General features: G+C 41.5%; 2 protein-coding genes across 4 annotated transcripts in view; both read left to right on the forward strand.

The window, feature by feature from the left end:
• The first annotated feature begins 489 nt into the window (after positions 1 to 489).
• On the forward strand, positions 490 to 22,579 carry cluha (clustered mitochondria (cluA/CLU1) homolog a). 3 transcript variants are annotated; one of them, XM_008425612.2, is made up of 27 exons: positions 490 to 1,077; positions 7,551 to 7,741; positions 7,910 to 8,081; positions 8,852 to 8,995; positions 9,142 to 9,269; positions 9,374 to 9,528; positions 9,778 to 9,903; positions 10,737 to 10,884; positions 10,960 to 11,052; positions 11,126 to 11,560; positions 12,660 to 12,919; positions 13,003 to 13,391; positions 14,215 to 14,316; positions 15,409 to 15,509; positions 15,853 to 16,005; positions 16,098 to 16,160; positions 17,058 to 17,302; positions 17,387 to 17,471; positions 17,770 to 17,923; positions 18,044 to 18,183; positions 18,260 to 18,340; positions 18,429 to 18,554; positions 18,957 to 19,078; positions 19,170 to 19,263; positions 19,353 to 19,487; positions 19,583 to 19,656; positions 20,347 to 22,579. In XM_008425612.2, the coding sequence occupies exons 1-27, from the start codon at positions 951 to 953 to the stop codon at positions 20,471 to 20,473; spliced, it is 4,170 nt and encodes a 1,389-aa protein (XP_008423834.1). In that variant the 5' UTR covers positions 490 to 950; the 3' UTR covers positions 20,474 to 22,579. The 3 variants fall into 3 exon arrangements, with proteins under 3 accessions (XP_008423834.1, XP_008423835.1, XP_017163833.1); XM_008425613.2 differs by having other exon boundaries at positions 491 to 1,077; positions 13,003 to 13,304; XM_017308344.1 differs by lacking the exon at positions 490 to 1,077 and adding an exon at positions 3,181 to 3,270.
• Positions 22,580 to 23,758: 1,179 nt separating this feature from the next.
• The window catches only part of LOC103474550 (lissencephaly-1 homolog), a 33,663-nt gene continuing 31,159 nt past the window's right edge, over positions 23,759 to 26,262 (forward strand). The window contains exon 1 of the mRNA XM_008425615.2: positions 23,759 to 23,986. The gene's annotated coding sequence lies outside the window, so the exon portion shown is untranslated. The remainder of the gene's footprint in view (positions 23,987 to 26,262) is intronic.

The following is a 26,262-nucleotide window of genomic DNA, read 5'->3' on the forward strand; positions in this document are numbered from 1 at the left end:
AGGCAAAAATATTTATAGACATATTATTATTGTTGTTGAGGGAGAGTGTCTATTTATTTACTTAGGCTAACATCTAATTATTTCTTTCTGTGCTATTAACCATTTTCCATTAAGTTTTTTTTTTGTTTTTTTTTTTACATTTTATTGATTGATTTTTTTGGGGGGGGTCGGGGGGGATACAAAACAAGTGACAGCAATACATCTGGCATAAGATTTACATTAAACAACCTAATCCCCAAAGTACACAAATATAAATAATGAAAGAATAGAAAACAAATAAATAGCATGAATATCAGAAAAACATAAAGATAAAAAATCGCATCATTTTCTTAATTTCCTGCATAATGTCTCAGAAACTCAGTTCCTCCATACACGATACACACGATACCTTCACGCACATTATTTGAGTTCCGGAAAAATGTTTATTTTAATTACTGTTCTTTTAGTTTCAACACGCTTACAAGTCATAATACACTGACTAGATTCTGTTACTGTTTTAATTCTTAGTCCTCTTCGTAATGACTTCATCATAATTAACATTCATCTGGTGTAAGAATGACAGTGCTCCTCTGTCACCGTGATTTTTTATTTCAAAATACTCCTTTCATTGCACCACTTTGACTCTGCTCGGGCTCATTTGTCGCATGTGGCTTTCCGTAGCGCCACGCTCGGTAGGTGGAGATCATCCACGCAAAGGCAAAGAGGTCAAGAGGAGGGGAGGGAAACCACGTGTGTTGAGCACCACCACCATGTACAGCTCTGTCCTTCCTCTGTAGCCTTGTTTTTGTAAGCCGCTGCTACCCTTCGCATGTAGACTCCGGACCAGCTGTGAGCCTCAGAAGCGGACCGGTTCTGATTCTGCTTTTCGACTTAAAACCACAGCACACTGCTGAGAGCTGAAAGCTGCACGGAGGGGGGCAGTTTCTGGAGCCACACACTGACTGCCGACCATGGTGAGCAAGACAGATGACATCCCGGCATCAGTGCCTGACTGTAATCCGGTGGATCTCCAACGGGACGGAGCCCAGGAGGGCACTGGGACCAGTAAGGGCTGCCTGAAGGAGTCCTGCGGCTGTGGTAAGTCCTGCTGCAGACCGACTGAGGTCATCAGGGAGGCAGCGACAACACGGTGTCCTCCGAACCGGTGCAAGCCTCCCTGACTGTGTTTAGTGACATTTGCGTGCATCGTTGTGATCTTTAAGTGCCTTTACTCCGTTGCACACTTCAAAGTATTAAGAGTGAAGGAGTAAAGGGTGAATATGCTGTCCACTCATTTTGAATGAGAAGTATCCCCCTCTCCCTCTTAGTGATACCGAAACTTGCTTATTGAAGCTTTTAAGACATTGTTCTAACGCGATTTTATGTTAAATTAATTTAAATGGATGTGCTGTAGTCTAATATTGCTTCCATACGTATGCTAGCTCGGGCTAGGGCACTTTCCTGACATCTCCTGACCCAATTTCTGGTGTCTTGTGTCCAAAATACAAAGCATCTGACATCCAGCTGTATGACGGTAACAAAATCTATCAATTTCCATAAATTGGCACCGCTGTACTGCAATTTATCGCAGTGACTGTCATGCACTTTAGTCTGACACCAACATTAAGCCATGCTAACTCCAGCAGCTCCAGCTCCACACAGTTAGTTAGCTTTCCCAGCTAGCATGCACTTAGCTATTGCTCTGTCCAAATCTTTTCAGACCAGAGAACATGAAAACGTGCGCTAAGAAAGCCGGATATCTGTGTTCAGACTTGAATCGATAGAGCAGCACATGACTGTGTGAGCCAGTTCACCCCGACGCACATGTTCGGTAACGGCGTGTCAGAGGAACCGACTGAAGGTCACCTTCACTGGAGCCTCTCTCTGCCCACAGACGCGTAAAGAGGGCTCGGACACACGTCGAGTTTTGCGCTACAGGGGCCGTGTGTTGGGCAGTTTAATTGACAGGCGTGGTCCATCGTTATAACTTTGTTTAAAGTCGGGTTTTCTGCTCTGACGCCGGTGAGCCACTCAGCGGCTAGCGGCAACACTCTGGCCGGTGTTGTGTCGCAAAAAGCGCCGTTGCCGTAAAAAGATTTTCCTCACAAGAAGCACATTTAAAAGCATTCTTATAAAGTAGTTATTACTGATGATGCTCTAATATTTTATGTACTTTAATTGATAACAGAACTATAAATAGTTATTTTATAATGTTGTATCAGGTTGAGGCTGAAGTTGGTATACGATTCGGCACTGCACTAAAGGACTATTGCACTGTTTTTTAGGATTCTGGCGACTCTTTGATTAGATATACTTGAAAGATTTACTACAAACCTATTCTGGTTTTTCTGCACAGTTTAAAAATTCTTTAAAATCGCATTTTTTTCATGTTTAGAACAGAAATCTCTGAAGTGCAGCTTTGGGGACCTTTTAGGATTTCAGTGCGGCTCCAGTTTGCAATACAAAAGTTGTTCAAAGTTTTGCCCAAATTAGCTTAAGTAGGTGGTTTATAAATGAACTTTTAAAATGGCTTAGTAACAGGTTTTTTGACACTGCATAAACTTCTTATAAAGGAAAATGTTGTAACACAATATATAATTTTTTAAAAATAAGTCAGATTACAAATATTCATCCAATTACTCAGATTTTATTTAAAACTGCTAATTTTTAAGCCTAATAGTACTTTTAGCTTGACCATTTTAATTTTAAAGAAAGTAGGACCTCAAGCATAAATCAAATGTATCGTTATTAATATTTGCATTATCTCTGTTTGTGATCCACAAGTATCTTGATTTTGGCCAGTGTGGGAAAAAGTTTGGACACTATTGACTTAGATCACTATTTATATACCAAACTATTCATCTATTTGAGAAACCAGATGTCTTTTTTGCACATTTAGGACATATTAATCTTGTTGTAAACAGCAGGTTTCACACAAGTCAAACCGGGATGAAATGATTAAACACCAACTTCATACTCTTCAAAGCAATTTATTCATAAGTGCTTTATTCTTATTTGGGAAAACACGTTCCTTTTGTGTTTCACAATTTGAAACAAACTTAGATTTTAAACCAAAGGTCGTCCAGAGTCTTTAAAATCAGCGTCATGGCCCTTTAATGGAACAACAAATCTGACACCGACTTCAGCGCTGCCGTGCCGGGTGCTGGTGACGACGGAGTCGCACTTTACGGCACAACACCTGGAAGCGGAAGCTCTCTGTTGCAGAAGTCATGACGTGCGTCGAGAGGAGGAAAGGTTACGCTGAAAACACAGCAAGTGTCGCGTAAAAAGGTGAGTGCGGCGGAGGTTAAAAGTTGCTGTCTCGCCTGTGAGCTGCTGCTGGAGGCAGATGAAGCTGATCTGAGCTCCGTCAGGGAGTTTAAAAGCTGCAGAGCTTCAGGAGACACTGCAGCCGGTGGCTCAACATGTGGAGAGGACACTGAATTGTCTCTGTGTTTGGGTGACAAGGACCGATCAGCTGCTGCCGCATAGAGGGGTTTCAGGACTGGATGATGAGTGGTCACTCACTGATCATCAGATTCACCATAAAGAAACTAAAATTAAAAGATTAAGCATAAGGCAGCACTTTCATTTATGAAATTTTCTTCTTCTTAGTAGTTGGGATTTCCCCTCATCATGTCTTTCAAATCATGCAATCTAGTCATCTCTCATTTATATTGGTGAACAAATGTTTCTTGCTTTCAGATTGCCCTGCAGATTGTATTTGTTTGCATGAGACCTTAATCAGATTCATGGCCTAATCATGTGTCAGAGAGGAGTTGTAACAGGAGCAGGCTCTCAGCGGGTGGCACCGCAGACACATTAAGGTGAGGGTCACTTTCAGTGGCTCTAAACAGCTTAAAGCTCTCGTGAGTGGAAGATCGGCCCGGTTAATCCAGGAATCACTGACACCGTTGGCATCGATGCTTCAGTGCAAAAAGATCAGTCATTTCTAGTACTTTCTAGACACGACATGATCTAACAACCATAAAAGCAACAATCATTGACTGCTGCTGAAATAATTATTAAAACGTAGCACCTGTAGCAAAACTAAGAATAAGCTTGCATATATTAGTCTCTTTTGTGCTCTTTATAGACCTACAAGTTGGTTAATTAGTCAGGCTATCAGTTCTGGTAGTGACATACCACTGGTAACTTGCTGACTGTAGACTGTGCACTGAGGGAGACCAGTACTTGCTTCTTATTTTGGTACCAATGCTTTGTAATTAAGTTGAAATCATTCACCAGTCATAAACATTTAGGTATTCTTTATATATTTTAATATTGTCTTATAAAACAATCAGTCTCTCCACCTTCTGGGTTTCTACGCAGTCCTGAAAAAGATTTATATAAAAAAGTTTTTAATCATTTTTCTTTCTGCCTTAAATAAGGAAATGTGTTTAAGTTTCCAGACATGGTAAAAAAAAAAAGATGGAAATGTAAAATTCTGAAAATTAATTTCTACTTTTCATAGATTTACATAAATACTATAAAAACTTGTCTCTAACCAGTTCGGCTGTCTTTGGGTTTGAGAAGCCACATGGAAATACAAGCTCAATTTGAATTTAAAAAAAAATAATTTTAATCCCTGTTATATTTTATATCAGGGATTTTAGCAGAACCAAAGTTTCTTCAAGTGGGCACAATGATTATTTGTTTTTTATTTTAAAGCAGACTATAGCTGTTAAAGTTTACTGATTGAGGCCAAGTTATGATTGGAGAAATGTAAGCATCAGCTATTTTTAAATGGAGCTGATCAAAGTTATGTCAGGTTACCACACCACCAAATCAGACTCCAACTTCATTTGTGCTTTTCATAGTTTATCAAGCATACAGATCACAAATCCTCATCACTGGACGAAGATTTGCAGGTTAAACATTTTGTACTCAAATGTTCAGGTTCTGAAGTTGAAGCCTGGATCTGGAACAGTGTATATTGTTTTAAGATGAAATATGCGTAGCAGCCCTGCAACTGCGTTCCTGTAAACAGAATTACAGAGAGGCCTTGTGGCCTGTTTTTGTTTTCAGGGTTGTCAGGCTGGTTAATTCAGCTCTGGCAGCAGCCATGGTCCCGAAGTCAAGGGAACCATTGGTGTGAATGAGTGAGTTTGCTGTGAGCCTTCACTTGTTGGTGGAAACGTGAGGCTGTTCTCGTCACATTGCGTGTCGGTTAGATCCGTGTTTTGTGGATTTCATTCCTTGACCTCACAGAACCCGTCCTCAGCCTCGAACGGTTTAATTGTGTGGGGTCTGGTCCACAGAGCCTCTAAAACGAGACGCGCTATTCTGGGTTTTGGTTTTGAATCAATGTTTAAATTGATGTAATTACGGTGTCCTGCATATCTGTGTCACAAAAAGATACACAGACATCTCTTTAGAAACAACATTGGATCCTGTCCCTGGATTTAAATACTGACGTTATGACACATATTTTCTCTTGTTTCCCTCAGTTTTTAAACAACTTTACTCCTCCACTTTTAGCTTAATAGACTCAGATTTAAAGGGATTAGTCTTTGGGAATTTGTCCCAATTTGTTGACCTTGTTGCCTTTGATAAAAGCTGCTACTACTTACAAAATTAAAGCACCTTATGCTACATTTCCTAAAAGGTGCCAGCATGCTTTTGCAGGTAAATACATCCTTTTTCATTGTAATGAACAAATTACTGGGCAGTGAGTGGTCAGATCATTTATACTAAATGTGAATTACTAAAGAATTATACAATCATGTATCTCTGCACTTTCATCCCCCAAAATATCAACTGACACCAATTTTAGTGCTGATCCCCGTCAAAGAAAAGATCATATTTGGGTTGTTCAGACAGCCATAAAAAAGTTGGATTTGTGTCATATTTCTGCAGTGTGAACATAGTGGCTGATGTATTTAGAATAAATTGCAGATCAAGTCTACTGTCATCTATCATTGGGTGGTAAATTTAGCATTTATCTAATAAAAGAACCAGCTGCAAGTGCATCTGTCTGTCTGTCTGTCTGGTGTGGAGGTAGAAAAGCAGTGGGCCGAGCACACATCCCTGAGGAACACCTGTACACAGAGTTGAGGGATTACATTAATTAATCCCAAACCATACCCTTGAATATATATATATATATATATATAATTTTATCCTGCAGCATGTTATGAGACTCTGTTGGAGACGATGCTCCGCTCTGGTACCGCATGAATACGGATCAAGCTAGGCTGTAACACTCGACGCCGAGCCCTCAGCTGCCTCTCGCGTATTAGCCGGTGTGACCTCTCTCAAGCTGTTGTGCTTGTTATTCAGAGCGTGCCTTCCTCCACCTTTTCAGCGCATTCATAGCCAACCGGGGTCACCGTCCAGCTATGACGCCCCCCTCCTCTCTGCCTTCAGTAACCCTGACGCCGTTAAACTCAGCAGCGAGCAAGGACGCCTTTTGCTGGCAGCAGTTGTGTCCCTGTGAGGGAAAACAGTTGTCTGACAGACACATAGTTGGTCTAATCTTTGTTTAATTTAATGTCATGTTTATTTTTGGTATGTTTGGGGGGAGGGTTTCGGGAGAGAAAGGTGCAGTTTGTGTATTTACAAGGAACGATGCCTTTACATTTAGATGGTTAGCGAAATGCTGAGTTAGCAGCTGATTTAAATACTGACGCCTCTTTCTTTTTTTCCTCCTAAGGCCTCCTGGCTGAGCTGCTAGAAGTGTTGCAACAGTGTTTGTCTGAACAGGCCGCAGCTGGAAATGCTGTTTCTAGATGAGCTGGTTACTTATTATTGCATTTTTGATATAATCATTTGTAGATTCTGCCTCTTCTTCTTTATTTTTTTTTGTCAAATTGTTAGTCGATGATTAAAAGTGAAATAACTAATATTTATTTAGTTTTACTTCAGGAGCTCAGAGATAAAAATGTTTTCTTTAGTTTGTTGGCGCTTTCATGGTTTTTTTTCTTTATAAGGTGAACAGTGAGATTGTCCAGAGCCAGGCAGCTTGTGAGCTGAGATGGTTTCCTTGTCGTCTGATCAGCATAATGGCTGTAGCGTGGAGTGTAAGAATAAACGAAACGGGGAGGGTTGGAGGATGAGAAATATCCAGCAAGTACAAGAAAAAAATGAGCTTAAAGAGTTCACCACACGGGAGCAGGTTTAAGTTTTTTGTGTGAAAAACCCAGTTTTCCAGAAAAGTATGGCAAAGGTGAATGAGAGGATGCTTCATAATTGACTCCATTGTTTAAAATTTGTCCTTCTTTCTTTGTATCCTTTCTTTTTACATTTTCCTTTATTTCTTTCCTTCCTCTTTTCCTCCTTCTTTCCTTGTAACCTACCTGTCTACGTTCTGTTCTCATCTTTTATCCTACATCCGTGCTTCCTTTCTTGTGTCCTTCCTTACTCTCTCTCCTTGGTGTCTTGCCTTTGCAGATTAACTTTCATTATTTATAATTTAAGATGAACACAAGATGCTGGGAAGTCTGGAAAAGCACAGAATAGTTCCTAAAAGACTGTCGGAATTGTGGAGGAAGTGAAAAGTTGCCCATCCGTTAGAAGAATAGCTTTCATCTCGGTGTAGGAAAAACATTTCTGTTCCGTTTCTTTAACAGCGGGTCACAGCGCAGGAACGGCCATGGTGAACGGAGACGGCGCCCACACAGAGGAGGGAGAGTCGAAGCAGGATGAGAACAGCGAGGCGGATGGCGGCGAGGACTCCAACGAACAGGAAGTGATAGTGATCCAGGACACGGGCTTCACCGTCAAGATACAGGCGCCCGGAACCGAGCCGTTCGACCTGCAGGTACAGATTAGCTCCTCGAATAGATAAAACCAGCAGCCGTCGTGTGTTGGACAAGGACGGCGGCTCATTAAGTTAGTCTGAGCGGATTCTAAGTAAAATACCTCTTCGCAAACAACAGACGAAGTGATTAAGCCTGCTTACACTTCCTAATCTCCGTTGTTTCGCCAGGTGTCCCCCCAGGAAATGGTGCAGGAAATCCACCAGGTGTTGATGGACCGGGAGGACACCTGCCACCGCACCTGCTTCTCCCTGCAGCTGGACGGGAATGTGCTGGACAACTTCGCCGAGCTCAAGTCCATCGAGGGTCTGCAGGAAGGATCGCTGCTCAAAGTGGTTGAAGGTGAGCGCTCACTTCTGAGAATCCACCAGAAACCCGACTTTAACTAGACCCTTGGCTTCTTCTGAACTCGTAATGTAAACTCAGATATACAGACACATTTGATAAAGTAGAATATTAGTGAAAAGTTGATTAAATTCACAAACTTTTTACTTAGTAAAACACATTATATCGATTTGTGTAAATGTATTCAAGTCTTTGATTCTGTTAATTATTATGAGGATTTTCTGCTTAAAGTTAATGAGAACATTTAAAGCTTGAATATTATGTAAGACCAATAAAAAAAAACTTCAAAAGGAGAAATAAAGGCTTAATGAAATATATGCTTAATACCAGTTTAAAGGTTCTTCTTCTCAAAAAGTACTTTAATCTCACAAACTCGACTCATCGGGACATACAATAATTTACTGAATGTGTCTACTTACTATCATAACAAAGGCAGTCTGTAGACAATTTTATTCTGACAATATTTCCAGTAAATATTGTAAATATTCAACATGCATCTTGGAGCATGTTCACTAGGACCAATTTCAATTCAAATTACACGACGGCCACAGATTAAATAACTCAAATATTCATAATTATGTAATGGAGAACTGCTAAAATGGGTTGGAATAAAATAAATCTACACATTGGTGATTCTCAGGAACTTTTGCATGTATTAGATGCAACATATTGACACGAAGGAAACAGAAATCATTAAAAAGCATCATGAAGTGTGACTCAACAGAGCACCATTTCCCCTCTGCTGCATCTCATCCCTCGTTCTGCAGAACCGTACACTGTGCGTGAGGCCCGCATTCATGTGCGGCACATCAGAGACCTGCTGAAAAGCCTGGACCCCTCAGACGCCTACAACGGCGTGGACTGCAACTCGCTGTCCTTCCTCAGCATCTTCACTGATGGAGACCTCGGAGGTATGACGCATTTGAAAGTTGGATAAAACTTTCTTGCTGGTTTTATTAAAGGGAAGGATTCCTCCCCACTGTTGCCGTATGCTTGCTTAGGATACAAGATTGCTTTATTCATACTAATTCCTGGAGGTTTCCCCCTGTGTCTTAAGACAGTGGAAAGCGAAAGAAGAAGGGCACCGAGCTGGAGCAGATCGACTGCACCCCTCCGGAGCACATCCTGCCTGGCAGCAAAGAGCGCCCCCTGGTGCCCCTCCAGCCACAGAACAAAGACTGGAAGGTTTAAATCCGCCTCTGCTCCGCTCCACCTCTTGTGACGATTGTAACCTGAGTTTGTCTCGTTAGTCAGAATCCAAACATGCGTATCTGTGACTCCATCGACAGCCCATGCAGTGCCTGAAGGTCCTGACCATGAGCGGCTGGAATCCTCCGCCTGGAAACAGGAAGATGCACGGCGACCTCATGTACCTGTACATCGTGACTGTGGAGGAACGCCACGTCAGCGTCACGGCCTCAACGCGAGGCTTCTACCTCAATCAGTGAGTCTGCTTTTCATTCTCCCAGATCCTTCAAGCTCCTCTGACTGAATGCTGCCAGGTCTGTCGATAAATAGTCTTTCTTGATTTGTTTTTGTGCAAGAACAAGAAAAGAAATTGTAGACTGGACTATAAAGACTGCATCACTGCTTTGTAATTTATCTCTAAAAATTGGTTGTATAGAGTTTCAAATCGATTTGCTCCACAGGATTCAGAACCAGCTCAGGTTTCTGCCTCTTTAATGACTTTCAGATCAACAACCTACACCTTCAACCCCAAGCCAGCTAACCCCAGCTTCCTGAGCCACTCTCTGGTGGAGCTGCTGAGCCAGATCAGTCCTGCCTTCAAGAAGAACTTCACCTCGCTGCAAAAGAAAAGGTGATGATAACCTACTTTTAATTTAGCATCAGGCTCCCACATTTGCTTCAAGCTCTAATAGTGATGGTTCTTGCGTGTTTTACGGTCTGTATTACTAGCAAAACAAGTTAAAACCTTTAGTCCTTTTCACTCTTTGAAGTAATTTGAAGGTATTGCTCTGTTTAACTAAGGCAGGGGCGACAAACTCATTTTCATTTTGGGCCATATAAAAAAATATGAATGTTCTTAAAGGGCCACTTGTGCCAGAATGTATTGATAAAACCCATTGAACTGTTGAAATATCAATAAATAGCTGCTTGTTTCACCATTTATAAGGGATTTTTACCATAGATGCGCTAATGTATCATGCTTAATGTGACTTCTTTTTTTTTGTTTAATTCAACTTGACGTCAAGTAAGGCTGAGGCAGCTGTCTCTTAAACCCAATTTATTTATTTTTTTTACCAATTTTGAGAAAAATTAGCAGTAAGATCAGAAACAAATGTGGGAATCTGTTGATTTTGTGTGAATTTTGTGGAAAAACTGGACAGACTTATTTGGAGTCTTGGAGGGCCACGTAAAAAGCCACAGCAGTGCCTGTTTTGGCCCCCGGGCCTCGAGTTTGACACACGTGAACTAAGGGAATACTTCTAGAAAACCGCGAGAATGCGTAACATCATAGTTACTAGACAGAATATTTTTCTAAAACTCCACAATGAGTAGGAAACCGTACGTAGAACCGAGTGCACTAACAAAGTCTGCTGATTCAGATTAATGTGGACGTGTCGTATGAGAGGGTTAAACATGTGAAAAGTAGCCAAACAGCTGAGTCACTTCACCGGTTCTCCACTGCAGGGTGCAGAGACATCCGTTTGAGAGGATAGCCACGCCTTTCCAGGTGTACAGCTGGACGGCTCCGCAGGTGGATCATGCGATGGACTGCGTCAGAGCTGAGGATGCCTACACCTCCCGCCTTGGCTATGAGGAGCACATACCGGGACAGGTGGGTGCGGCGAAACCCAGCTGTGGATGATGTGGGGAGCTTCCATGGCGTAAATGTGTGTTGGTTTGCCTTCAGACCAGAGATTGGAACGAGGAGCTGCAGACCACCCGGGAGCTGCCGCGCAAGAACTTACCTGAGCGACTGCTGCGGGAGAGAGCCATTTTTAAGGTACTGCTGAGACTTCCTGGATGCTAGACGCAGGAGCTGAATGTTTTCTGAATGTTTGTTTTTTACTATATAGGTCCACAGTGACTTTGCAGCTGCTGCCACTCGCGGGGCCATGGCAGTCATCGATGGCAACGTCATGGCAATCAACCCCGGCGAGGAAACGCGCATGCAGATGTTCATCTGGAACAACATCTTTTTCAGTCTGGGCTTCGACGTGCGGGACCACTATCGTGAGCTCGGCGGCGATGCCGCCGCCCACGCTGCGCCGACTAATGACTTGAACGGAGTACGTGCTTACGGGGCGGTGGACGTGGAGGGTCTCTACACCCTGGGGACAGTGGTAGTGGACTACAGGGGGTACAGAGTAACTGCACAGTCCATCATCCCAGGGATCTTGGAGCGAGAGCAGGAGCAGAGCGTCATCTACGGCTCCATTGATTTTGGAAAGACGGTTGTGTCTCACGGCAAATATCTGGAGCTGCTCGATAAAACCAGCAGGCCACTGAAGGTGAGGAACTGTCGTCGTATTTACTCTGTTCAGTTTTATTGGATGAATGAACGCATTCTCCAAATACTGGATGCAATTCCTTAAATTGTTTGTATATAAAGGTTTAATATCTAAAAAAAAAAAAAAAACATTAAAAAAATCTTTTATTTTTTTAACCCACGTCTTCCCTGTGCTTTTAAGGCCATTACGTTCTCCACAAGAACAGACATTTTGTTTTCTTTTTTTCAAGGCTACAGGAAGAAGAACAAAATTATGTCTCACTGGTGATGTTTCACACGTCACATAGTCCTAGAAAATCTTACTGGGTTTCTCAGCTTGGACATCAGAAAAATGCATCAAGAACTCCTAAGTCAGGGTTAAAAGAACAGAATGATGATATTTTGTTGTTGCTCCCCTTTGAGAGAACAAACTTATCTGTTCTTGTTCAGTATTTACTTGGAAGAAGAGTTATGCTGTCTGCCTACTTGTTGCTCTCTGGCTAGTCGCCTATTGGCTGCTTTTTTCAGTTGCCTGTTGTTTTTCTGTCTGCTACTTCTTGCTTTTTTGGCTAGCTAGTTATCTTTCTCTTGCTTTTTTGGGAAGCTAGGATTACTTTTTTGTGTTCCGCTGTCTACCTATCTAGACACCTCTCTCCTGTTTTATTTGGCTAGCTATTTATCGCTTGTTTTTTGTTAGCTATCTGTCTTGATTTTTTTTTTTTTCTCGCTAGCCATTTCTATCTTACTTTTTCAGCTAGTTAGCCATCTCTCGTTCTGTTTTGTCAAAAACTCGCCAACTCCAGTTGGTCACACTCACTAGCTATCTACCACTCCCTGAAACATTACCTCTTTTTACCTCATGAATATGTTGCTACTCTTTGTAAATTTACCCTAATATTTGCTCAACTTCCTTTAGAGTCTGAAAGGAAGTGGTAAACTATCTGCACTGAGCTGTCCGTAGATTTTCCTGTCTTTTTATTTATATGCTCAGTTATTTAAGAAAAATAAATAAATATCTAACTAAAAGTCTGTTTTCTGTAATGCCTGTCCAATGTTTTAACCTCTATTGTTAACATTGGTATCAGTGGCTTATTAATGTTTTTTTCTCTTGTAAATTCCAGGTGCAGCAGCACAAAGTGATGAATGAGAAGGAAGAGTCAGTGGAGCTGTGCTCCTCCGTTGAATGCAAAGGCATCATTGGTAACGACGGCAGACACTACATCCTGGACCTTCTCCGAACCTTCCCTCCTGACTTGAACTTCCTGCCTGTGGATGGAGAGGAGCTGTCTGCAGAGAGCCAGCGTCAAGGTTTCCCCCGGCAGCATCGTCATCGCTTGGCTTGTCTTCGCCAAGAGCTCATCGAGGCCTTTGTCGAGCACAGGTGGGCGTCACCCTGCTTTTCTGGAGATTTTATCTTCCTGCCGCTAACATTCAAGTCAAACTATTTGTTTTGTTCCTCTTTAGATATCTCCTTTTTATGAAGATGGCAGCGTTACAACTAATGCAGCAAAAGGCAAACAAGGACTCTAGCAAAACAGACGTGCCCGCCATTACCGAGACCTCGGCGACAGACAGCGGCGTTGATTCCACACAGACTACTGCTGCACAAGCGTCGACAGACGGCACAGACCCGACAGACAACAACAACACCTCTGCTGCCCCACAAATGGCACCTGAAAGTGAAGAAAGCTCCTCAAAGCCCACAACAAACGGGCCTGTGGATCCCACAGGCACCCAGAACGGGGAATGCAGAAGCCCACTGGAGGGTAAGGAGCTTGAGGAAAGTATTCCAGGATTAGCGCAGGCCAAAGAGCTGGCGGAGACCTTAGTGTCCGAAGATGGATCCGGTATGGGTACGTCTAGAATCGTCCAGAACAAGCTGGGGCCAGGACAAAGCAGCGAGAGCTACTCTGGTGGATGGTTTCATTGATTAAGAGCAAGGAGAACCAGACAGTAACTGGATTTAGCAGCACAGTATTTTAAAAGCGGATAAGTGTAAACAGATCGCTGCTGTCCGCCTGACTAGCTGTCCCTGCTAATGTCCTGCCTGCAGTTGGGGAAGAGTTGGCTGCCGTCATCGCCAGCATGTGAACCCTGTGCAGTATAGATTTACCCTAATGACCTAATCAGTGGTTGTGGTGCTTAACCCAAAGTGATTTGTGATGGTGTTTTATTAAAACAGCTTGACCTAATCAGAGGTGTCTGTAGCTCTACTGGTGGTGGTCTAGGAGTCAAACTGTGGGTGTCCAGACCTCTACTCTGGTGTCCTGCAGGTTTCAGATGAGTCTCTGCTCCAACACGGCTGATTCAAACGGTCCATCCGTCTCCCTCAGCATGTCAAACCTCTGCAGATATCTGCTAGTGAATCAAACATTTGATTCAGAATTGTTGAACCAGGGAAAGAAGGAAAACCTGCAGGACGCCATGTCTGTAGTAAGCTGCAGTAAATGGATTTGGTCGACGTTTCAACCTGCGTTGTTGTTTGCTGAATAAAACTGTAGCAGAAAAGCATCTGCTTCAGGAAAAAAAAATGGAAAAAGTCAGATTAAAGTCTCTGTTTCAAACTTGTTACAGACATGGTGTGAAACACTGAGCAGTTCAGACGAGCTGTTGCAATTTCTTTCTTTTTTCCATTGGTGGTCTTTTGTTAATTTATTTAAATCTGCTGACAAACAGATCCCAAAAGCCGCGAGGTGGTCCTGAACGCCTGCAGGGCTGTGGGCTCCATCAGCAACACATCGTTTGATATTCGCTTCAACCCCGACATCTTCTCCCCAGGTGAGCATGAAAACAGGATTGAACTGGTTGGAAAGGGAATCTAACCTGCTCAGGTTGTATATCAGATTTATAGATCCTTAGACTTCCAGTCCTGAATTCACAGTGAAAATTGATTTTAATTGATTTCCACTCGTAGTCGATTAGGTGGTTTTAATCAGTATTTCATGAAGCGTTTTGGTTATTATTTCTCTCTTTACACACTAAGGTTGCTTTTTATCAACACTGTTTGGTTCAGCGCATATTTATTACCACAACAAAAATAAATAAATATCAACCTAATAGTGTCACTCGGCCTTCATCCAATAGGCTGCTTTAGTAAACCAGTTACATAAATGTATGTAAACAAAGTCACTTATACTTTCATTCAACCATGTTTTTAATGGTCTTCCTCGATCAGCTTAACAAATAAACCACTGGTGTTTGCAGACAAAACACACAAACTTGGCAATTTTCATCACTGTTTAAAATTATTTGGTTTTTGTCTTGAAATGTAAAATATAGCGGTTCTAGTTGAAAGAAATACATGGTTTTCTCAAAATATTACATTTAATCATCTCAGTTTAAAGCCTAAAACATTACGTTAAAAATTTAGATCATAGGTTTTAATTTAATTTTTATTTTTTTGTGTTGTCGCATCTTAAATTGATATATTTATTTCTTCTCTTAACTCTTATTTTGTCCAATAGATGCTTCTTTGGTCTGGCTTGGAAAACTTAGATTTTCTCAGCTGAAACCTTTTTAATATTTAGATTACTTTGTAAAAGGCTGCAAAGTTGGGTAACTTCAGTGCAAAAGCAACTGAGCCAAACAACAACAAAAATGACCAGAGTTTTGTTTTATTCTTGCATAAAATAGAAGTTATGGGTCAGTTGTTTTTGTTATCTTCTCTACTTCCTGTAAATGTAGGTTTTAAATCTGCATATTAATGGTTTAATCAGAATTAGAAGAGGATGATCACTTGTGTGAAGCTCAAACATGTTTTCTTTTTTTCTGAGTCCTCCTCGACCACCTGATGTTTCGTAATCTTCACACCTCTTTCATTTAATGAAGTCTCATCTGACGTGGTTGCGTGTGCTTCTGCTGTTGAATCAGGGGTGCGTTTCCCAGAGGACACGTTGGAGGACGTTCAGAAGCAGAAGCAGCTCCTCAAAGACGCCGCTGCCTTCCTGGTCACCTGTCAGATCCCATCTCTGGTCAGCAAGGCTCGCTGGTTTCTCGTCTCTTTGGTTTATTTTTGTTAAGTTTTAATAACAGGCTTAAGAAATCGGTTATAAAATGGGTTTTATTCTGTATTTAGTATTAACTAGTCTGTCATTGGCTAGTCTTTCGCATATATTATGCATCAAAGTTGGTCCAGATGCCTAAAAAGTAGTGAAATCATCCTGTATTTCACTGCAGAATGGAAATGTAACTTTATCTTAACGTGGCTTTGTGATTAAAAGAGTCCAGATAATAAAACTCAGCTTGATGAACTCAGTTAACTAGAATGTTATTAAACTTTCAGACAAATCTAAAAATTTGTGTTTTATCGCCCAGGTTAAAGACTGTTTGGACCACAGCACTCTGCCCATGGACGGAGCCACGCTGACGGAGGCCTTGCACCAGAGAGGCATCAACGTCCGCTACCTGGGGACAGTCATGGAGTTTGTGGACAAGACCCCAGCCAAAGCCCAGCTCGAGCATTTCTACGTGAGTCCGATTCCACAATCGGAACCATTTTCACTTCATTTGCAGAGAATTGTCGTGTTAAAATATTAAACTTTTTCCCCATTTTATCACAGAGGATAGGAATTGTTGAGCTGATCACAAGGTGTGCAAAACATATCTTCAGGACATACCTGCAGGTTTGTAGCTTTTCACACATTTTCTATCTGTTTAGAGGGTTGGTAAAATGCACGAATGCATTCATTCATGTCAAATCTATCAGAAATCGGCGAACGTGAATGATGAATTCTGTTCACATTCAAAGAAGCAAAGATATCTGTATTTGAAGGATTTAGTCTTTTACAACAATTTTAAGAATTATAAGAAAAACAGTAACTGATAAGGATATTAGCACAATCGATTGCTGTGCTAATTTATGATGGGAAGTTTTATCAGGGAGAAACTGAATGTTCAGAATAGTTTCTAAGCTGATGTATTCAACATCATGTCACTACTCTCTACAAACATCACTTTTTATGAGGAAAGCAGATGCCATTGAGTTTATGCTATATCTAGGCTACTCTGTGCAATAAAAGCCCAAAATAATCAGATAGATTTGCTCAAATATCACTCCAGAGAAAGCAAACAAATACGACAAGCGACTAATTTGGAAAGATAAATAGAAAACCTTCAATAGAGACTGACTGAAATGACTTTCTGTTCAATTGCTTTAATGTTTTCTTTCATAATGTTAAAATTAAGATTTTTGAAGCAAGATTCCAATTTCTTAACTTGTCTGACATGATATTCACGCTCACATGTTTGCTTATTTAAAAAACAAAGCGCAGCAGTTGCATCTGCTCCTTTCCCCCAAGGAGAAGCAGGTCCTGGTTCTGAGCTCTGACCAACAGTTCACTCAGATTGGAAGGTTATCAGTCCTGACTCGGTTCAAGTTTTGAACCTTTATACACAAGAGGGAAACCTAAAGCGTCAACAAGCTGTTCTTGTACAGACAATCTGTGAACTGAGGGTAAAAGTCAGATCTCATGACGCTCACGAAGTTATTTTGAAAGGACCGAATGTTTTCTCCCCTGCAGGGCGTGGAGCTCTCTGCTCTCTCTGCTGCAGTCAGCCACTTCCTCAACTGCTTCCTGAGCTCCTTCCCCGACGCCGTCGCTCACCTGCCTCCCGACGAGCTCGTGTCGCGTCGCAAGAGCCGCAAGCGTCGCAACAGGGTCCCCGCCGGCGGTGACAACACGGCGTGGGCCAGCCTGACGCCCAGTGAGCTGTGGAAGAACATCGCCACCGAGGCTCAGAGCTACTATCACTTCAAAATGCAGTGGTGGGTCTCCTCTGTTCAGCCCTCAGCTCCCTTCGGAGGCCTGCTGCGTGCAAGCTGACTTGTTGTCGATGCGTTTCCCTCTAGCGAGAGCGTTGACCAGGTTGTGGAGAAGTACGCCCTGCAGAAAACCACCCTGCTCAGAGAGATCTCAGTCAAAACTGGCATCCAGGTAACGATCACGGTTCCTACAAATCGGGGAAGTTTTCCAAGTCAGGATGAGTTTGGGAAAAATACTTGAATTTCCTGACTTTTTTTTCCTTTTGTTGTCTGAATGCAGCATCCTTACTACTAGTATTTCCTGCACATATAAACGTCATGAATTCACAGTAAACTCTAATGTCTTGTATTTCAAAATAAACATTCAGAGCTGAGAAATGGACCCTTGGAAAAGTTTGACATCGACCTGACTTGTAAAACGTTCTCTTACATTGGTTTTGATTAAAGAATCTGTTTTGCTCGATTTCCAGATCCTGTTGAAGGAGTATAATTTCGACAGCCGTCACAAGCCGGCCTTCACGGAGGAGGACATCCTGAATATTTTCCCCGTCGTCAAACATGTGAACCCTAAAGCCTCCGACGCCTTCCACTTCTTCCAGAGCGGCCAGGCTAAAGTTCAGCAAGGTGATGCTCTCCTGCCTGCCCCTCAAGCAGAATCTAATGCGACATTTTCTGAAAAAAAGAAGATAAAGGCAGCTACTTTTATGTAAGACTTGTATTTAACATACATCCTTTTCTTTTCAGGTTTTCTGAAAGAAGGTTGCGAACTGATCAATGAGGCTCTGAACCTCTTCAACAACGTTTATGGAGCCATGCACGTAGAGATCTGCGCCTGTCTACGCCTGCTGGCCCGCCTAAACTACATCATGGGAGACCACCCTGAGGTCAGCAAATAAACAAAATCCATCTCAACTCTGTTTTGTTTAAGCTGTAGTTTATATGTTTTTAATTCATTTGCAGGCTCTCAGCAACCAGCAAAAAGCAGTTCTGATGAGCGAAAGAGTCCTCGGCATCGAGCATCCCAACACAATCCAAGAATACGTGAGTCACCAGAAAGTCCGATGGCTTCTGAACGTTTCACCAAACAGGTTGAGATTGTGAGCTGGCTGTTTCCTGTCGTCTCCGTCAGATGCATTTGGCTCTTTACTGCTTCGCCAACGGCCAGCTTTCAACCGCCCTGAAGCTGCTCTATCGGGCTCGTTACCTCATGCTGTTGGTGTGCGGGGAGGACCACCCAGAGATGGCGCTAATAGATGTAAGAGCATTCGTTGCTACGTATCCAGAACCTTGTATTCAGTCTGAACTTGAATGGTTTTGACAGAAAGAAAGGAGAAAAATGCCAACCCTGAGATGTGAAAGTTGGTGGAGATTTGCAGCTGTAATTTAGCCAGAAAGGTTTTCTACAGAGTTTTGCACTGAATGACTTCACGTCACACTTTTCAGACAATTAATTTGTGGGAAAACATCTTTAAAAGCAAGTTAAATAGAGGCAGAAAGAGGCATTTTGCTCACCATTTTGTGTCGGCCCATCACAGAAAATCCCAATAAAATACATTGAAGTTTGTGGTTGTAATGTGACTAGATCACATAATTGAATTAAATTTTTTTTGGAGGCATTTTAAACCCTAATGTGTCTCTTTTTGTCCTGTGTTTGCAGAATAATATTGGGCTCGTGCTTCACGGAGTGATGGAGTATGATCTATCCCTGAGGTTCCTGGAGAACGCTCTGACCATCAACACAAAGTACCACGGAGCTCGTTCCCTCAAAGTGGCTCTCAGGTGAGCAAAGACTTATTGCAACAGTGCATGCAGAGAAAATGGATAATTAAGTTTCTTGTGTCATTTTTTTTATTTGCCTCATGTTTTTCAGCCATCATCTGGTTGCCAGGGTGTATGAGAGCAAGGCAGAGTTTCGCTCAGCTTTGCAGCACGAGAAAGAGGGCTACACCATCTACAAGAACCAGGTGGGTCCTGCAGAGGTTCACACGTGGCCTCCACCCCTCCTGTCAAAGCGAGCGTCTTAATATTCTGCAAATATTTCCCCCCGTCCCAGATGGGCGAGGCTCACGAGAAGACCAAGGAGAGCTCAGAGTACCTGAAGTATCTGACCCAGCAGGCTGTGGCTCTGCAGAGAACCATGAACGAGATCTACAAGAACGGCTCCAGCGCCAGCATCATGCCGCTGAAGGTGAGTGCTCCGACCCGACCGCGACGCCTTCTCTCCGTGGCTGGAGAAAATCTGCGTTACTGAAGTCCTCCGTGTCGCCCTGTTTTTGTTTCCAGTTCACCGCTCCCAGCATGGCCAGCATCCTGGAACAGCTCAACATCATCAACGGCATCATCTTTATTCCACTCAGGTAAAAGTCAGAGAAGACGAGCCGAGACTACGAGGAAGTCTGTGTCTTGGGAAGGAATGAAGGAGAAATGAAACATTTAATGAAAAACGTCACATTGCTATAATAAAATGAATCAATCTTATTGCATGTGGGATAAAATGGATGCCCCAGTGAAGACTTTTTGTTCCCATTCCCAGCCTTCACCAGAAGTTAGACTGCTGTCTTCAGAAGTAGTTCATGTGATTTGAATCCAGAATGAAAATAAACAGCTTGAGTTGCAAAGAGTGTAAATGTGCAGAATATTGTTGTGGAATAGACATATCTAGTAATTAGTGACCCACGTTTGCTGTTACTTACGCATTTGAATGTTTAATCTTAACATTTACTGCAAACTTTTCATGGTTTTGAGGCGTAGAATAGAAACAGGAGCGTTTGAGACACCTGAATTTTCAAATTGAGGCCAAATGTGTCACATTAAATTCTCAGACGCGTACGTATCAGCCTTACTTATTTAGCAATCTTTTTCTATTTGATTAGCTTTACCGAACCCAACTGAGTGAACAACACATGCAATGTAAGACGTGACACCATGTTGGACTGGCATCGACTTGAACGCCTCTTATTGAGAATAATTTGGATAAATAACATGGGAAGAAATCTTAAAGCAGGATGAATATAACCTAAATCTACTTGTGTCTTTTTTCTTTGTAGTCAAAAGGATCTGGAGAACCTGAAGGCAGAGGTGCAGAGGCGGCAGCAGCTGCAGGAGCTGGGAAAGAGCGAGGAGCCCGCAGAGGGCAGCCCACTCGAACTAGAAGACAAAATCCCTGTCGATTAACTTCCAACAGCTCCAGGCACAGCTGCTTTCTGCTTAAAGAAAATAATAGAGGAGAGAGGCTGTGACACGACAGCCAAGCGACGGAGCCTGTGGACCTGAAAACTAAGTAAATCAGCTTTGAAATAAACAGGGTGAGGGTGGGGTCAGAGAAGTCCTGGGAAGACAAACCGTATGGACTGTAGGACAAACGAATGCAGAGCAGGGGCTTCCTACAAAGTAGGAGAGGGAGGGAGCAGAAATTACAAATGACATAGATTCAGTGTAAAGGTGCAATCAGAGTAAAACTGGGCTCACGAAAGACGTCCCTGAAAAGTGTTGGCTGCTTAGACAAATTTACATTTGGAAAAGAAACGGCTGCAGCTGGAGGAGAGAGACCAAGAATGACCATCACATTATGTACCAGAGCCTTATCTGCCATATCATCACCCCGAAACCACGCTTCTTTTAAGATGCCTCCAAGGTGCTTCGAATGAAACGGCACCGAGCCTGCCCAAGAACTCAGGGCGTGTTACCACTGTGCACGAACAGACCCGAATAAAGGCAGTAAACCAGAGATTTGTTTCTAATGGGGGCCGCAGAATGTAAACTCCCATCTTTAAGTCACTTTGTAGCAATCAGAGTTCATCCGAAAACCTCCCCGATGAGTCATGTGTTTAATTTGTTCTGTCGTTTGTACGTGCTACGTCCCAGGACGGGCGCTTTGAACCGATCACTTCATTTGTTTTAATTTGGTGGGGTTTATTTTGTTTGGGTTTTTGTTTGTATGTTTTTAATGTGTGTTGATCATCAGTAAATTTAAGCCATGTTTGTTTTATGGAAAATGTATAGAAATGAGGAAAGGGGGATGTATAGAGATGTATAAATCTTGAGTGGATCTAGTTGGTGTTAAGGGAAATCACAGATCTCGAATACGTCCACTTTAAGCCGTAGATATATCCACATATAAATATAAATATATACTAGCTGTGTTCAATCTTTTATTTTTACATTCAAACAAAACGGAATATACATGCATGTGTGTTTGACGGTGTGCGTCTGTGTGTAGTCTGACGGGGAAATCTGCCGAGCAGGACTGTTTGCTTTCCAAATGTTTTATACCTCTGCACACGTGAAAGCTGTTCAAACGCTGATGCATATTTTCTTAAAACATTCATGGCCACCAATGTTGTAAATCTGCTTACGTATGAAGTTGGTTGCTCTACTCATCACCGCACAAACTCTCACTTTTGGACTGTGTTTTTTTTCTTTTGTTTGTTTTTATTTTTGTTCTGGCTTTCGGAGATTTAAAAACTAGCCAAGGTTGAGCGGCACTTATCTTGTGCAACTGCATGACCAAAAGTGGGCAAAGAGCCGGTATGATGTTGCAAAAAAAAAAGAAGGAAAAAAAAAAAGACTGATACAAATCTGTTTGTATACATGCAATGTTTCCCATCTATTGTAATTTCCTTACATTGTTGCAGTGTGTAGATGTGTGATTAAAGCAATAGAGAGGGGATGCTGGAGTTTTTGATTGTTTTGTAGAGAATGTTTTTGTACATGGCACAAAACATGCAAAATGGACTCCCCTTGAGTTTAAGATGAGCTTGTTCAGAAGTAAATGTCAAGCTCTTCACAATGAATCCTATCCCCTAAAACTTGTCGCAGCAGTTGCAGAGCCTGTACGTGCCTCTTGTTTATGTTCTTGAATTGAACTTGGGTCATGGTGGGTGAACTTTAGCAGAATATAAAGCTAACATTTCCCTCTCTTTTTTTTTCCGGGTCTTTTGAATTAGTTTTAACTTTAATTTGACTTTGTTCGTGTACTTTGTCAACAGTAACACCAACACTGTCCACAAGGGGGCGCCAAACATCCTTTTGTAATTTTGAGGGAATAATAAAGACGTGCTGCAGGGGCACAAACGCATTGTTTCTTTTTACAGAACATGATGGATGAGTTTGAGTATAAATTGATTTAATCACCGTTGCACTACAAATCCATACAGAAAACACTTAAATACCATATATGCTATCACTTGGCCGGAATTGAAAAGCATGTGTGGATGACGTGTGTTTGACTATTATGTCCAAGCTGTTTTGCCATATTCAGCGTACAAAGTAAAAAAGATTAAAAAAAAAAAAGACCTCTGAATAATTTTTCTCTTGTCAATGAAAGCTTTTCTGAACGTGTAGTGGCTGAATCCACGCTCCCTGGCTGTGTGTCTGGTATTTGTGTGATGCTCTTTACATACTAACCTAATTATTATTTTTTGGTCTGACTTCTTTTATAATAAATAAAATAATTTAGCTAAAATTTTGCTTGGAGTTTCTTGCACCGTCTTATATCAGTACACATGTATTTTACCTGTAGCAGCTGAACAAATTATTTTACTGAGATGAGATCTAAACTTGTAAAAATTAAACACTTAGGCAGAGTTTCTCTTTATTTTCATAATTACATTTGTTTGTTCAGTGTCCAATTTAAGAGTATCTAATTCGTTGCAAAACATTTCAATGGTAATACTAAGAAATGTATAGGAATTCAGGTTTTATTTGTTAGTATATATATATATATATGGTTTTATATGTACTTCTGCAATATACAAGGTGAGCAAATCTTGTTAAAGAAATAGAAAACAAGCAATTATTTCAGGAATCTTGTTAAAAGTTAAGTGAATATGAACCAGCTCTATGATACAAGACTAAAAATGTATTCCACAAAATCTAATTGAAAAATAGGCGAAATATAGGTTAGAATTAATCAGTTAAAAATGAACAAAAACAAATAGGAAATTTTAAAACTCATTTGTAAAACAAAACAATAAACTCAAGTAGTAGGTGACCCTTTCATGCCAACTTAGATGTATTTTACATTAATTGATATAAATTATTTAAAAATAAACCACATTTTTTTTATTAATATAGTCAAAAATATTAAGTTAAAATGAGTTGCAGAACTAAAAAGGATTCCATATACTAAACTAGTCAATTTTTCACTAAATATGTTATGTACGTACTATGATCAATCAAAAGATTGATTGAACTACAGATGTGTTTAGAATAATCTTTTATTGTTTTCTGATTTGTTCACTGCTTGACTATATGATTACTTTTACTTAAAAAAAGGATGGTTTTTATCTTTTCGGCTGCACAACATTGCCTTAAATCTACACTTCAGCCCAAACATATGTATATATTTCCCACAATTCCCGATTTAATACGTTATGTTTTTGTGCAGGGAGGAAAGAGTTAATCTCTAGATATAAAAATAATAAATAGATTTCCTGTTGTCAAGGGCGTGCGCGCTCCCGTCGAGCAGTGAACGCGACCTGGCTGCGCGCTCCCTCGCCAAGGCGACTGCGGTAGCGCACAGAAGAAGAAAAAAAAAAAACAAGCGAGTCGAAGCTGAGGAGACAAGACGGACCACAGTTTACCTCCACATCACAAGATCACGTTTTGAAGCAGGAAATCTCACGCCCTGCCGGGTCGTGTTAACGTCGGAGACGGCTGACGAGATCCACCGAGGAGAATAAAAGGGTGAGTGCTTTTATTCCCCGTTTAAAGCAGCGGCCACAGTCGAAGGAATGTGGCGTTAGGTGGGGAAAATGACGATGTGGCTGTAATTGTTGCACCTCCTTTTTATGTCTCAAAATGGCGGACAGGCCGCTTGGACTGAAGCAGCAGGTACCCTGTCAGCGGACTTTAGTCCTGTTTTCAGACAAACAGTCGTGTGACGGTACAGGAATTGAGTGCGTTTCTTGTTATATGTGTGCGATATAGCTAGCTGAGCTTGAAGACACGTCACGGTGGCCTTTACGGGGAAGAGTCACTGCAGCGGCTAACTTTGTGCCGGGAGGCTAACTTTACTGAGGGTAACTTTGGCTAAGCTACCAGCTGGTGATTGTCTCCGGTAAAAAAAAAAACAAACAAACAAGAAAGCTATTGTGCAGATCCATTTATCCAGCTGCTTTAACAGATTACAGTCGTATTATTATGGTAAGTAAGCAGCAGCAGCAGTAGTCTGTTTTCTGCGGTGATTCAGGTGTTGACATTCTAATTTTTCCAGCCTGTAAGAAAACAAATGTTGGATCAATACTAGCTTATTTTACTGCTGAGGGACTCCTGCATGTTCCCACGGCTGGTGTAGTCTGTGTTTGTAGCTCCAAAGGGCGTGTGTTGACATTCCACTGATGCTTCAGGTTGTTTGGATGTGACGGTAATGAAACATCAGATTGTCCAGCTACACCGACAAACCTCTGGGCATGTTTCCTCGGCAGATGGTGGCTGTCTTTCAGCCAGATGCTGACTGATGAAGCTCCCATCATCTCTGCTTGTGCTGCACGCAGGTTTGCTGGGGAAAACAGGGTGGAGCACATCGGAGGCGATGTGTTTCTAGGAATACTCAGCAGCATGTGTCTGTCTTGGTTTCTCCTCTCTTTGTGTGCTTTGCCACTTTCACTCAGGGCTCAGAAGGACTGGAGGATCTTGGATATCAAACATTTTCCTGTGCATGTGTGATTTATTGTCGCCCCCTCTTCTCCTCTGAGGACTCTCAATCAGTCTATTAGTGGCAGCTATGGGCTTTTAAGGAAATTGTTTACTTTTGAAATCAGCATTCTGTGTCAGAAATAAACACCAATCATTGCTCTTCTTTCAGGTAAGAGGATTTGTCTTGAGTCGACTTTGCACGGTTATGGTCTTTGTTGATGATCTAATCATATGCAGCCCAAGCACAAGTCCACAGTCTCCTGAATTTGCCTATTTATATATTGGCGTGAACAGGACTGAACTTAACTAATATGCATGTTTGGATTAGATTTGAATTATTTTACAGTTATGCTAAAATGTTTACAATTTCTGGCTTTATTCCATGATCTAATTTCTGATTCATCCATCTGAATTTGTACCGTAATATTAGACTAAAACCTCTGTAAAATATGAGGTTGAGAAAGTCTGAAATTTTGAAAAATGAAAACAAAGAGCCCCATGTTATGCCAGCTTGTTAGTACTGCAGTCAGACTGGTTTTGTAGATTTAAATAATAGAAACGGTCACATTTGTCCAGTTACCCTTCAGTTACCAGGCTTTTCCTGGCCAAAACTCATTTCCAATTTTCTTTCTGACATGCCAAATGTAGTTTTTCTTCTTCAATAGGCGTAGGAGTTTTAAATTAAGCTAGAAATAAAGAAAATACAGTCAGTTTTTCCACATTTCAGCATTTGTCTTTCACCTTCACCTGGCTTTCATTAAGCTCATAAAAGTTCATCCAAGTGAGATTTGTTTGTGATGCATTTTAGGTTCTTGAGTTATGGATTTATTGGGTAAGAATATATTAAGATTTTTCAGCGTTTGACCTGAAATTCAAAGGAAAATTGACAGATATTTATGTTTGGCTGACTGACAGACTGCACCTGTTATTCCTTATGGTCTTATGTATGGAAGTTTGTTTTGCTTTTGCATCGTACCATTAGATAAAGATAGATAAAGTATATGTTGTCCTCATGGTTCCTGTTAGTTTAGAGGGTTCTCCTCACTGTTTACTAGCTGAAGACCATTACTTCCTCTCTGTATACTTCATCAAACCTTCCTGGTTGTGAAGCACCAGAAGTATATTTGACAACATGTGTAACTTTAGCAGTATAACTTATCAAATTGAGTAAACTTTGTCCTAAATGTGAGTATTGGGGGGGAGGGGATTGTTTTAAAAAGGCATCAGTGCAGAGGTTTTCAGATTGTCTGTTTAGAAATGGGTCGGCTTACAATGAAGGCCTTGTCCTTGTTTCCATTTCATTGGTATTTTGAATTGAATCACTC

Source organism: Poecilia reticulata, linkage group LG13 (genome assembly GCF_000633615.1).
Source record: "Poecilia reticulata strain Guanapo linkage group LG13, Guppy_female_1.0+MT, whole genome shotgun sequence".
Classification (NCBI taxonomy): domain Eukaryota; kingdom Metazoa; phylum Chordata; class Actinopteri; order Cyprinodontiformes; family Poeciliidae; genus Poecilia; species Poecilia reticulata.